At 38.6% G+C, this 14,301-nt stretch overlaps 1 protein-coding gene across 1 annotated transcript in view; it reads left to right on the top strand.

Annotated features, from left to right (window-relative positions):
• DNAH11 (dynein axonemal heavy chain 11) overlaps positions 1-14,301 on the top strand; it is a 324,223-nt gene that overhangs the window by 231,317 nt on the left and 78,605 nt on the right. Inside the window, exon 63 of the mRNA XM_068550514.1 lies at positions 6,986-7,156. Coding sequence (XP_068406615.1) covers positions 6,986-7,156 — 171 coding nt within the window. The remainder of the gene's footprint in view (positions 1-6,985; positions 7,157-14,301) is intronic.

The raw sequence follows: 14,301 nt of genomic DNA, 5'->3' as shown, positions 1-14,301 counted from the left end.
TATAGCCCTTGACATCAGTAAGTCACAGATTTTCTGCTCTCCCATGTCTAATATATTCAGACAGTGGAATAGTATTTGACCATAAAAAGGATTGAAGTACTGATACATGCTGCAACACGGATTAACCTTGAAATATCATGTTCAATAAAAGAAGGCAGACACAAAAGGCCACATGTTTTATGATTCCATGTATAGTAAATGGCCAGAATAGGTAAATCTATAGAGACAGAAAGAAGATTGGTGGTTGCCAGGGGTTGGACAAGGGGGCAGGAGTTTGGGAGTGACTGCTAATGGGAATAGAGTTTCTCTATTGTGTGAGGGAAACATTCTAAAATTACTAGGGATGATGGCACGGATCTGTGAATATATTAAAAACCACTCAGTTGAATACTTGAAAGGATGAATTTCATGATATGTGAATTAAATCTCAATAAAACTGTTATTTTTTATTTAAGTGCTACCTAAAAATGTAGAACTGCACTATTAGAAACGCATTTACTAGTATTTTGTTGAGGATCTATGTTCATCAGTGATATTGGCCTGTAGTTTTCTTTCTTTGTGACATCTTTCTCTGGTTTTGGTATCAGGGTGATGATGGCCTCATAGAATGAGTTGGGGAGTGTTCCTCCCTCTGCTATATTTTGGAAGAGTTTGTGAAGGATACGTGTTAGCTCTTCTCTAAATGTTTGATAGAATTCACCTGTGAAGCCATCTGGTCCTGGGCTTTTGTTTATTAGAAGATTTTTAATCACAGTCTCAATTTCAGTGCGTGTGATTGGTCTGTTCATATTTTCTTTTTCTTCCTGGTTCAGTCTTGGAAGGTTGTGCTTTTCTAAGAATTTGTCCATTTCTTCCAGATTGTCCATTTTATTGGCATAGAGTTGCTTGTAGTAATCTCTCATGATCCTTTGTATTTCTGCAGTGTCAGTTGTTACTTCTCCTTTTTCATTTCTAGTTCTATTGATTTGAGTCCTCTCCATCTTTTTCTTGATGAGTCTGGCTAATGGTTTATCAATCTTGTTTATCTTCTCAAAGAACCAGCTTTTAGTTTTATTGATCTTTGCTATCGTTTCCTTCATTTCTTTTTCATTTATTTCTGATCTCATCTTTATGATTTCTTTCCTTCTGCTAACTTTGGGGTTTTTTTGTTCTTCTTTCTCTAATTGCTTTAGGTGTAAGGTTAGGTTGTTTATTTGAGATTTTGCTTGTTTCTTGAGGTAGGATTGTATTGCTATAAACTACCCTCTTAGAACGGCTTCTGCTGCATCCCATAGGTTTTGGGTCATCATGTTTTCATTGTCATTTGTTTCTAGGTAGTTTTTGATTTCCTCTTTGATTTCTTCAGTGATCTCTTGGTTATTTAATAGCGTATTGTGTAGCCTCCGTGTGTTTGTATTTTTTACAGATTTTTTTCCTGTAATTGATACCTAGTCTCATAGCATTGTGGTCAGAAAAGATACATGATACGATTTCAATTTTCTTAAATTTACCAGGGCTTGATTTGTGACCTGAGATATGATCTATCCTGGAGAATGTTCCACGAGCACTTGAGAAGAAAGTGTATTCTGTTGTTTTTGGATGGAATGTCCTATAAATATCAATTAAGTCCATCTTGTTTAATGTATCATTTAAAGCTTGTGTTTCCTTATTGATTTTCATTTTGGATGATCTGTCCCTTGGTGAAAGTGGGTTGTTAAAGTCCCCTACTATGATTGTGTTACCGTCGATTTCCCCTTTTATGCTGGAGAGGGTGTGGAGAAAAGGAAACCCTCCTGCACTGTTGGTGGGAATGTAAATTCATACAGCCACTATGGAGAACAGTATGGAGGTTCCTTAAAAAACTAAAAGTAGAACTACCATATGACCCAGCAGTCCCACTACTGGGCATATACCCTGAGAAAACCATAATTCAAAGACAGACATGTACCACAATGTTCATTGCAGCTCTACTTACAATAGCCAGGACATGGAAGCAACCTAAGTGTCCATTGACAGATGAATGGATAAAGAAGATGTGGCACATATATATAATGGAATATTACTCAGCCATAAAAAGAAATGAAATTGAGTTATTTGTAGTGAGGTGAATGGACCTAGAGTCTGTCATACAGAGTGAAGTAAGTCAGGAAGAGAAAAACAAACACTGTATGCTAACACATATATATGGAATCTTAAAAAAAAAAAAAGTGGTTCTGAAGAAACTAGGGGCAGGACAGGAATAAAGACACAGATGTGGAGAATCGACTTGAGGACACGGGGAGTGGGAAGGGTAAGCTGGGACGAAGTGAGAGAGTGGAATGGATATATATGCACTACCAAAAGTAAAATAGATAGCTAGTGGGAAGCAGCCGCGTAGCACAGGGAGATCAGCTTGGTGCTTTGTGACCACCTAGAGGGGTGGGATAGGGAGGGTGGGAGGGAGATGCAAGAGGGAGGGGATATGGGGATATATGTATATGTAGAGCTGATTCACTTTGTTATAAAGCAGAAACTAACGTACCATTGTAAAGCAATTATACTCCAATAAGGATGTTAAAATAAATAAATAAAAGAAAAATTTTTTTAAAATGCATTTGGCTGAAGGTGATAGAAAAGTTGATTTACAGTGGCTTGAACAAATGGGAGTTTTTCACATATTAAAAAAATTCCAGGGCTTCCCTTGTGGTACAGTGGTTGAGAGTCTGCCTGCCAATGCAGGGGACACGGGTTCGAGCCCTGGTCTGGGAGGATCCCACATGCCGCGGAGCGACTGGGCCCGTGAGCCACAACTACTGAGCCTGCGCGTCTGGAGCCTGTGCTCCGCAACAGGAGAGGCCGCGATAGTGAGAGGCCCGCGCACCGCGATGAAGAGTGGCCCCCACTCGCCGCAACTAGAGAGAAAGCCCTCGCACAGAAACGAAGACCCAACACAGCCAAAAATAAATAAATAATTTAAAAAAAAAAAAAAAATTCCAGAGGTAGACCATTATCAGTGTTGATTCAGGTACTTAGTGATCAGACCCCTAATCTCTCTACAGCCTTCTGCTGCTCCGTACTTAGCATGTGTCCGTTCACCCTCACACATTTTGCAGCCTGGTCACCGATGGGTGCTACGCCTTTAGATTCAGGCAAGAGAGAAGAATCTGTAGCAGCTGGATTTTTCTCCTTTCATAACAAAATACTGAAGTGTTCCTCGCAACCCCTTAAGCAAACTTAACTAAAGCACTTAACTTTTATTAGCCAGAACTAGAGTGACCACACCTAGCTGCAAAGAAGGCAGGGAAACTGGGAAATGGGGTGATCATAATCAGCCTAGCCAATCACAGTTCATCCCAGGGGGCTGGACACATTAACCCTCGTTTCAGAATCCGAGTTCTCTTACAAAGAAAGAAGGGAGAAATGTAAAGTACAATGGGTGGGGCTGGGTGATAGCCTTATTTCTTATAAATAGAGTAGACGTTTAAAAATCTAATTTAAATTTGCTACCAATTTAAACCCATCATCCCTCTGAAGCTCATAGTTTATTGTACATAAACTCATGGTTCACGCTGCAAAATTTATTGTCTCCATTCCGTTTCATTAATCGCAAGTCTTTTCTTCTAGTTGTTATGGTCAAAGCTCTGAAATCACCCTTGACTTTTTGCTCTCTTTCTCACACCCATATCCAGTCCTTCAGCATATTGGACTGGCTCTACCTTCAAAGTTCATTCAGAATCCCAGCATTCTCACCACCTTCGCCTCGCCACGCTGATCCAGGCCACCAGCCTCTCTCCCCTGGAGTACCGCCGTAGCCTCCACCGTCACCCCCAAGGTCCACTCCCCTTTGTGCAGCTGAGTGATGTTTTTTAAAAAATTAAGTCCATTCATGTTACCACTCTCTCAGAATTCCCGGGTGACTAATTGTCTCACTCAAAGTACAGTCCAGAGGTTTTACGTGGCCTACAGGGCCCTCCGTGATCTGGCTCCTGGATACCTCTGTCCTTGCCTCTGCCACCTTCCCTCCTGCTCCATCTTCACTCTTCCTCACCCTGCAAGTCACTCTCCTCCCTCATAATCTTTGCCTTTTTCCTCCATGTGGCTCCCACACTTCTTTCAGATGTCTGCTAAAAGTTCTCCTTATCACACGGTTTTCCCTGACCTCCCTACGTTAAAGAGCGTACACCTTGCCCCCTCCACACACACACACACACACACACCTGTAGCTCTTTCCACTTCCTCTGCTTTATTACTTTTTGATAGCACTTATGATCACATGACACACACTTGTATATGTGCATGTATGAACACATACACTTTTCTGTGGTCTTTTTTCCCTAACTAAAATATAAGCTCTCAAGAGCAGGAACTTCATTTGTTTTCTGCACTGCTTGATCCCAAGCATATAGAATGGTCCCTGGCACATCATAGGTGCCAATATGTATTTGTTGAATGAATGAATGGGTGAGTTTTGGGAGCCTCCTGTGTTGAAAAAACATTCTGGAGCCCTTTGAAGACTCATTTTTCTTAGATCATTTAAGAAATTCCACAGCTTCTAGTGGAGTTTGTACCCGCTTCCATTTAAAGTGATAAGATCTAGGCAGTTTGAAGGGTTTACGGTTTATGAGGTACATGGGGAAAAGAAAAAGTGCCGTTGAATTAGACTTACTTGAAGTAGGGAATGTCTGAAAGTTTTATCAAGGTAAAAACAGGCTTTACCTTGTATCTAACACACAACAATGTCTTCCAAAGGCTTTATTTATTCATGATGATTTAGAAAAGGAGAGGAAAAAATGGTTGAATAATGTTAACTAACCAAAAAAATACATATATGTGTGTATATATATATATATATTTTTTTTTTTTAAAGGATTAATTGAAGATGTCAGACCTTTTCCTTTGAGGATAAATTCTTTCTGACTAGAACAGGAGACAGTTAACTTCTGAAAAACACCAAGACTGATGATTTTGTCTATATAGCATTGACCTGGAAGCTATAGTCTCAACCATTCAGACTAATAAATCAGGCAATTTATATTTAATCATTAAGTAGCTCCGGAGCTGAACAGCTGTTCAAAATTAGAAATGGGTCACCCCAGCCAGGATGACATTACAGGCAATCTATAATGCATTAGAATAAAATTATAGTGATTTTTAACTGTCTAGAAATTTATTACAGGACATGTTCCAACTCTTAAACCCTTGTTAGCCAGTGTCAGTAATGATATATGTTGCGTGGGTGGTATAGTGAAATTATTGACGATTTCAATCGCCGGTAAGTCTATGTTTAGTAAATCTTCAAATTTCAAAGCTGTTTTGGAGAATGAGGTGGGTGCCCTTTATTGTTTATCAGCTACTAACCAAAGACAACAAAATTGGAGGAAAAGCAAATGAGAGATTCTTCTTCAAAATTAATGGATATATTATCTATAGCTGAAGAAGGAAAGTAATAAATTCTATAAAGAGGGCAAGGGAGTTGAAGTTCCCTAGTGTGTAATTATAGAGGTAACTTGGGGTGATCTTTATCGAGCAAAGCAGATTATCTTAAAATAGCTTTCATAACCATTGTCACCTGCTAGTTTCATTACCTCAGTGTTAGGGGTATTGTGATGGCTCGCAGAGAACTGGCATTGCAGTCTGCTCTGACATACATTGTTTTTGCTTTCTGTGGTCTGTCTCTCTTCTTTCATGAGTAAAGCTAAATTCCACAGCGTTCTTCATTGCTTGTACTATCAATTTGCTGGGGTTTTTTTTCAGTTCCTATTAATTTACATGTTCTTAGAATGTGGTATTAAATTTTAGCATGCATTGAAACCAGATGAATTAGTGAAGTATTCTGCAGTTCAATCAATCCATAGATATTTATTGCAGTTTTAGTCAAATCCAATATTAAGGGCTCCACATACTTAACCCAGAAATCAGATTTTAAATGGCTAGCCAACTAGATATAAGGATTTGAACAGCATTCTCCGAGCATACTGTCTTCAAAGCTAGTGAAGTCCTGCTGGTTTCCATCTTTTTTACATGGGCTGTAAGTTCTTTCACTGATTGAGTGATTATACTATAAAAATAACCTGAGTTTAGTAAATACCAGCACTATTCTTTTTTTTTTTTTTTTAAACATCTTTATTGAAGTATAATTGCCTTACAATGGTGTGTTAGCTTCTGCTTTATAACAAAGTGAATCAGTTATACACATACAATATGTTCCCATATCTCTTCCCTCTTGCATCTCCCTCCCTCCCACCCTCCCCATCCCACCCCTCTAGGTGGTCACAAAGCACCGAGCTGATCTCCCTGTGCTATGTGGCTGCTTCCCACTAGCTATCTATTTGACATTTGGTAGTGTATATATGTCCATGACACTCTCTTACCCTGTCACATCTCACCCCACCCCCTCCCCATATCCTCAAGTCCATTCTCTAGTAGGTCTGTGTCTTTATTCGCGTCTTGCCACTAACTATTCTTTAATTTACGGAATCCTTGTTAGGTGGCTCTTTAAGCTTTATGTTTTAATTAATTGACATAACTGGTGTTTGTCATTTTCCTTTTTCCGTAATCAGCCCATGGCCCAGATGTTTAAGATAATGTTTGCTTAGGGTGGTGTAGTAACATTGCTGAAAATCAGGAATGATGGAGAGCATCCAAGCCGCCATTAAAAATCCTAACATCACTCAGTCTTGGCCACAGCTCTTGGTCCTCTACTCCTAGAGGGAGAGAAGAGTGACTGTCAGCCTTTTAAGAAGGACCTCAATCATATTTAGAGTTCGGGCATCCAACAAAAAGGAGATGTTCAAGATCTAATGTCGTGTTGCCGTAAACTCCCCTGAAGATACTATGAGAGCACCTTCGTAATGATGGGTCACACGTATGAACGATTATCATGGTCATGCCATCCAGTCATGTTCTGTTCCTTCTCAAGGCTGTGCAGAGTGACCTAGACGTAAACTGAGGAATACGGTAATTACATTAAACGTTTCTTGAGTTGCTGCTCACCCTGCAGTTACATCGGAGTAACCTTATCTTTCAGTCAGAGAAGATTCGCTGGGGTCGGTCTGTTCAGTCCTTCGAAGCTCAAGAGAAGACGCTCTGTGGAGACGTTCTCCTTATGGCAGCATATGTGTCTTACGTTGGATCATTTACACAGCAGTATCGCCAGGAACTGGTAGACTGCAAGTGGGTTCCCTTTCTTCGACAGAAGGTAAGATCAATTCCTAACCTTAGCCACATTTAGAAGCATCACACTGAAATTTCAGTAGTAAAAACAGTATATGTACCAGGCTTTTTTGTACCTCTGTAATCTCAACTGACTGGAAATTCTAGTATTGAAGGAGATGTTTCTTGTGTGTTGCAGTTTTTCTTATTTTAATGATGGTTTCAACCAGGAGATGGAAAATAGAAAAATTATTTGTATGAACCATAGAGATGTAGTTGGAAAACTGCTTTTAACAAAACTGTTAACTGAAATCAAATTTGGATTATCATGTTAGCGTATAGCATGAAACGTTTTGTTTTGTTAATAATACTACAGGTTATTTGTTGAAAATCTTTTTCATGACTACTTTCAGATGAAAAGTGTAGCACTTGTATATAGGTATAAAAATAGCCTATCCTCAACTTGAAAATTCAAACCCATAAGCAAAATGAAATCATAGATTAGGAAGGTTTCAAATTGTGTAGTTTAAGATCATCCTTGTACAAAGGAGAAAACTGAGACACGGAAGTTTAAATGACTTGATAAAGTCATAAATGATAGGAAACCAGGCCACTGTTTTCTATGCTGCACTGTGTTATCTCACTTGATTAAAGTAGGTTCTTCACTTACATATCTAGCCCTTAAGAAATGCTAAATCTCTCTGTGTACTTGTGTTCTATGTTGGTAATTATGCCTCAGTTTTCACAATAGTTGTTTTCAGGACATAAAGACATGCCAATGGAATTTCTGCAAACTAAATTAAATATTGAATATTTTGGAGAAAGCTTGTTATTAAAGGCATCCCATAATTAATAATTGTAAAAGAAAAATCCTTTTGTAACTAAATCATTTAATATATCTGTAGTATCAAGCCATATTTTTATATGGAAGATTTTTAAAACGAGGTTATCTGTATTACCCCCTGAATGTTCAGGGTTTTCTTTAAGTATTTCTGCCATAAAATATGCCTTTTATATAAGAGGTGAAAGCATTCTGGTAATTTTGTCCACCTCCTACTGCATTGTGAGTTTCAGAAGGTATCAGCTGTCTAATTCTTCTCTCTGTTTTGTCAGTCTCATCTTCTCCAAACTTTAATCCTCTACATGGGTGTCTTGGTCTGGGTTGCCCTATGACTACTTCAGATTGATGGTTGTCCTCTTTTGTGGTCCTCTCTGCATTCTCCACCATCGATAAAGTTTTCTCATTCTTTCCACAATTATAGGGAAATTCACTTCCTGATGTACAAACTGTTGAATGTCACATTGTCTTCTTATTTTTACAATTACTCTTCACTTTGGATCATGTAATAGTATTAACGGCATGCACTTAGGCTATCAGTCATTTTGCATTTTTTAAATTGAAAACTTGCCTTCTCAAATTTAAGTTTTAAAATTGAGTCTTAATTGCTGGTATTGCATTCTTTAGGGTATGTGTTTCTGGGAAGTTTCCCATCAATCGATTTATATGTTCCCATTGACTTAAAATTCCAAATGTGGAGTTCCATGAAGATAACATTTTGTTTTGAAGAATAAAATAAAATTAATTGACTTATCCAAACTGTCTAAACATTCTAAACATATAGCCAAAGCAAAAATGATAATTTTCTGATGCTCTATGCTAAACAAACATTCATGTTAACTATGGGCCTGTGTTTCACTGTGGGCCCACAGTTCTCAAGACCCCCATGTCTGTTTTCAGTCATCCCAACGCTCTCTCCTTTCCTCTTGAGCATGTAGACATCATGCTGAATGAGAAACAGACCTTCAAATGTGACCAGCTTACTCGCACTCATCTCTGGGCATAGCTATGCTAAAGGAAGAAAGAGATTCCAAATTGTATAAATGACATCCGTTTGGAAGAGACTTTTCTGTCTCCAAGACCCCTGGCAGAAAGTGCTACATAAAACCTAAAAAATGTCTGTCCTATGGAATGGAGGTTTCCAGTTTCTGAGCTACTTACCGTCTACTCCTTCTAGATTCAGTCACAGCAAAGTGGAAAGACAGTCATATCTTTATGAACATGTGCCAGGGTCCAAGAGGGGCTGCAATTGCTTATTCATGTTAATTTTTTGATGAATTTTCCTTCAGCAGTGTTCCCTTGTCCTGCCCTCCCAAGAAGCAACTCCTCTTACTGCTCCACAGTATATGGGGTATTTTCTTACCCTATTGCTCTCCTGAGTATCTCTGGCTTGTCAGTTTGACTTGGGTGTCCTGGGGATTACAACAGTTTGTAAATTAACCAGTCAACAAGTGACTATGGTTTATGTCATTTTAAAAATCTCTAAACTAAGCATGTTGTTTATTAACGACCTGTTGACATATTTAAGGTAACCTTGGAGAGAAAACTCTTATAAAGTAGGACAGCAATCCTTAATGTGTTCCTAGAAATGAAGACTTTACATTCTAAATGCATCAAAACTCCAAAATCTAATGAACAAATTTAACTCAGTTCAAGTCAGAATTTCAAGGGGAATTATATTTTAACTTGACCCAGTGATTCTAAAGTTTGCTGGAAGAATATATTTTTAACAACACCATCATAATTTTGCAATAGAATGGGAAGAGGGCACTTGTCCTTCAAGATACTAAAATATATTCTAAAGCTAAAATAATTACAGCAAAGTGGTTCTTCAAGGGAAGTAGAAAACGAGAATAGAATAGAGTTCAGAAGCATTTAAGGATGTAGAGAGATATTTGATATATTTAATGTATGATAATGTATAAACTCCCACAACTGCATCTATCACCTCCCAACATTTCTACTCATATACTGTCTTCCCTCTTGATGCCGTAAGATGATACTTCTATTTAAGGCCAGCCGTTTGGGTTGTATTCTAGTTTCCATCCCCTTTCCCTTCCTTGAGGAAAACTCTAGACAACTTTTCCCTTCTTTGTCATCAGAAATTTTTCTGTCTCAACTAATTCATTACTAGATCATTCCCACCAGCATTCAAACATACAGTTATTTCATTTATTCCTCCCGTTAAAAAAGGATATACCAGTGAATTTCTCTTTGACGCCCCCTGCCCCTCCAGCTACTCCTTCATTTCTCTGCTCTCATTTACAGTCATCACTTCAGAAGAGGAATGTACATTCACTGTCTGTAAATCCTCCCTCCGTATTTCTGAGTCACTCCAGACAGGCTTTTGTCCCCACCACTCCACCGAAATGCCTCTTGTCAGATTTTGCTACCACGTTGCCAAGTTGAGTGGTTTGTTCTCCATTCTCATGGTACTTAACTGAACTTGATGCACTTGAGCACTCCATCCTCCCATAAATACTTGCTTCACTTGATTCTAAGGAGTCACCTGCCCCCCCATCTTCCGAATACCTCACTGGTCAATTTTCCTCAGACTTCTTTTTTGATTTTTTTTTTCCTCTTCTCCCCAATCTCTTAATGTTGAAATGACCCAAACTTCAGTCTTTGAGCTGCTTCTTACTAGGTTCATGGCTTTATTTATGTATTTTTTTATTCTTTTTTTTTTAATTGAGGAATAGTTGATTTACAATATCATGGTAATTTCAGGTGTACAGCACGACGATTCAGATATATATATATATTCCTTTTCAGATTCTTTTCCCTTTTATTACAAAATATCGAGTATAGTTCCCTGTGCTAAGGTTCATGGCTTTAAATGCCGCCTGGATACCACTAACTCCTGCAGCCCAGACAATGGCATCTTCACTTCTGTGTCTGAAAGATGTCTCAAATATAGAACATCCAAGCTGAAATCCTGATCTTCCCCCTAAAACTTCTTCTACCCACATGTTCCTGATTTGTTTAATGGTAGGCCCATCCTTTTGTTAGCTCAGGATCGAAAACCCTGGAGTCATTTTGATGTCACTCTTTTTCTGACACCCACATCCAGTCCATCTAGGAAATTCTGTAGGCTGCACCTTTAAAATATATTCAGAATCTGACCACTTTTCACCACCTTCGCTGCTTCCATCCTGGGCCAAGCCATCATCTCCCTCTTCAGTTAGTGCGAAAACCTCCTAACTGGTTTCCCTGCTTCTACATTCGTGGCTTCTCTCCAAAATTGGAGCTCAACATATCAGCCAGTGTGACCCTTTAAAAATGTAAGTCAGATTAGGTGAATTTTCTTCTAAAATCCCTCTAATGGCTCCCCATCACACTCAGAGCCAAAGCTAGAAACCCTCCAGAGGCTTATAAAACCCTACATGATTTGGCCCTATTATCTCTCTTTGTCTCATTACCTGTTATGCCTTTCCTCACTACTCTGCTCTAATCACACTGGCCACCTTCCTTGAATATGCCAGATATGCTGCAGCCTCAGGACCTTTGCACTAGCCGTTTCTTCTGTCTTGAAGTACCTTCCCTGAGGACATACGTTGTCCCACTCCCTTCCATCAATCAGGTCTTTGTTCAAACAACAGCTTCAAATCCCTAGATGTGACTACAGCCTTCATCCCTCAGCATGCCTCATTCTGCTCCATATTTTTCACCATAACATTTATTACTTGCTAATATGTTATCTCATTTATAAACTTGTTATGGTTAATATCTTTTCCCTCCGCCAGAGAAAATGTAAGATCCATGGAAGCAAGTATTTTGCATGTTTTGTTCACTGTTCCATCCTAGAATGGTGCCTGCAGCATTGTGGATGTTTAGTATTCCTTTTCATTGAGATATAATTTGTGTACCATACAATTCACCCACTTAAAGTATACAATTCAGTAGTGTTTAGTGTATTCATAGAGTTGTGCAACTGTCATCACAGTCAATTCTAGAGCATTTTCATCACTCCCAATATAAACCCTACACCCATTAGCTATCACCCCCAATCACCCCATTCTTACTGGGCTTATACAAACACTAATCTATTTTATGTTTCTAAAGATTTCCCTGTTTGGAACATTTCATATGAATGAACTCATAAAATATGTGGTGTTTTATGACTGACTTCTTTCACTTAGCACATTTTTAAGATTCATTCTTGATGTAGCCTGTGTCAGTATTTCACTCCTTTGTATGACTGAGTAATATTCCTTAGATGGATATACCACATTTCATTTATCCATTCATCAGTTGATGGGCATTTTTGTTGTTTCTACTTTTTTTTTTTTTTTTTAAACATCTTTATTGAAGTATAATTGCCTTACAATGGTGTGTTAGCTTCTGCTTTATAACAAAGTGAATCAGTTATACATATACAATATGTTCCCATATCTCTTCCCTCTTGCATCTCCCTCCCTCCCACCCTCCCCATCCCACCCCTCTAGGTGGTCACAAAGCACCGAGCTGATCTCCCTGTGCTATGCGGCTGCTTCCCACTAGCTATCTATTTTACATTTGGTAGTGTATATATGTCCATGACACTCTCTTACCCTGTCACATCTCACCCCTCCCCCTCCCCATGTCCTCAAGTCCATTCTCTAGTAGGTCTGTGTCTTTATTCCCGTCTTGCCACTAGGTTCTTCATGGCCTTTTTTTTTTTTTTTTTTTTCCTTAGATTCCGTATATATGTGTTAGCATACTGTATTTGTTTTTCTCTTTCTGACTTACTTCACTCTGTATGACAGACTCTAACTCCATCCACCTCATTACAAATACCTCCATTTCATTTCTTTTTATGGCTGAGTAATATTCCATTGTATATATGTGCCACATCTTCTTTATCCATTCATCTGTCGATGGACATTTAGGCTGCTTCCATGTCCTGGCTATTGTAAATAGAGCTGCAATGAACATTTTGGTACATGACTCTTTTTGACCTATGGTTTTCTCAGGGTATATGCCCAGTAGTGGGATTGCTGGGTCGTATGGTAGTTCTATTTGTAGTTTCTTCAGGAACCTCCATACTGTTCTCCATAGTGGCTGTATCAATTTACATTCCCACCAACAGTGCAAGAGTGTTCCCTTTCCTCCACACCCTCTCCAGCATTTATTGTTTCTAGATTTTTTGATGATGGCCATTCTGACTGGTGTGAGATGATATCTCATTGTAGTTTTGATTTGCATTTCTCTAATGATTAATGATGTTGAGCATTCTTTCATGTGTCTGTTGGCCATCTGTATATCTTCTTTGGAGAAATGTCTATTTAGATCTTCTGCCCATTTTTGGATTGGGTTGTTCGTTTTTTTGTTATTGAGCTGCATGAGCTGCTTGTAAATCTTGGAGATTAATCCTTTGTCAGTTGCTTCATTTGCAAATATTTTCTCCCATTCTGAGGGTTGTCTTTTGGTCTTGTTTATGGTTTCCTTTGCTGTGCAAAAGCTTTTAAGTTTCATTAGGTCCCATTTGTTTATTTGTGTTCTTATTTCCATTTCTCTGGGAGCTGGGTCAAAAAGAATCTTGCTGTGATGTATGTCATAGAGTGTTCTGCCTATGTTTTCCTCTAAGAGTTTGATAGTGTCTGCCCTTACACTTAGGTCTCTCATCCATTTTGAGTTTATTTTTGTGTATGGTGTCAGGGAGTGTTCTAATTTCATACTTTTACATGTACCTGTCCAATTTTCCCAGCACCACTTATTGAAGAGGCTGTCTTTTCTCCACTGTATATGCTTGCCTCCTTTATCAAAGATAAGGTGACCATATGTGTGTGGGTTTATCTCTGGGCTTTCTATCCTGTTCCATTGATCTATATTTCTGTTTTTGTGCCAGTACCAAACTGTCTTGATTACTGAAGCTTTGTAATATAGTCTGAAGTCAGGGAGCCTGATTCCCCCAGCTCCATTTTTCGTTCTCAAGATTGCTTTGGCTATTCGGGGTCTTTTGTGTTCCCATACAGATTGTGAAATTTTTTGTTCTAGTTCTGTGAAAAATGCCAGTGGTAGTTTGATAGGGATTGCATTGAATCTGTAGATTGCTTTGGGTAGTAGAGTCATTTTCACAATGTTGATTCTTCCAATCTAGGAACATGGTATATCTCTCCATCTGTTTGTATCATCTTCAATTTCTTTCATCAGTGCCTTATAATTTTCTGCATACAGGTCTTTTGTCTCCTTAGGTAGGTTTATTCCTACATATTTTATTCTTTTTGTTGCAATGGTAAACGGGAGTGTTTTCTTAATTTCACTTTCAGATTTTTCGTCATTAGTGTATAGAAATGCAAGAGATTTCTGTGCATTAATGTTGTATCCTGCTACTTTACCAAATTCATTGATTAGCTCTAGGAGTTTTCTGGTAG

The sequence above is a fragment of the Eschrichtius robustus genome, chromosome 8 (genome assembly GCF_028021215.1).
Source record: "Eschrichtius robustus isolate mEscRob2 chromosome 8, mEscRob2.pri, whole genome shotgun sequence".
Taxonomy (NCBI): Eukaryota; Metazoa; Chordata; class Mammalia; order Artiodactyla; family Eschrichtiidae; genus Eschrichtius; species Eschrichtius robustus.
The sequence above is the reverse complement of the archived record's forward strand: the minus strand, read 5'-3'. Positions and strand labels throughout refer to the sequence as shown.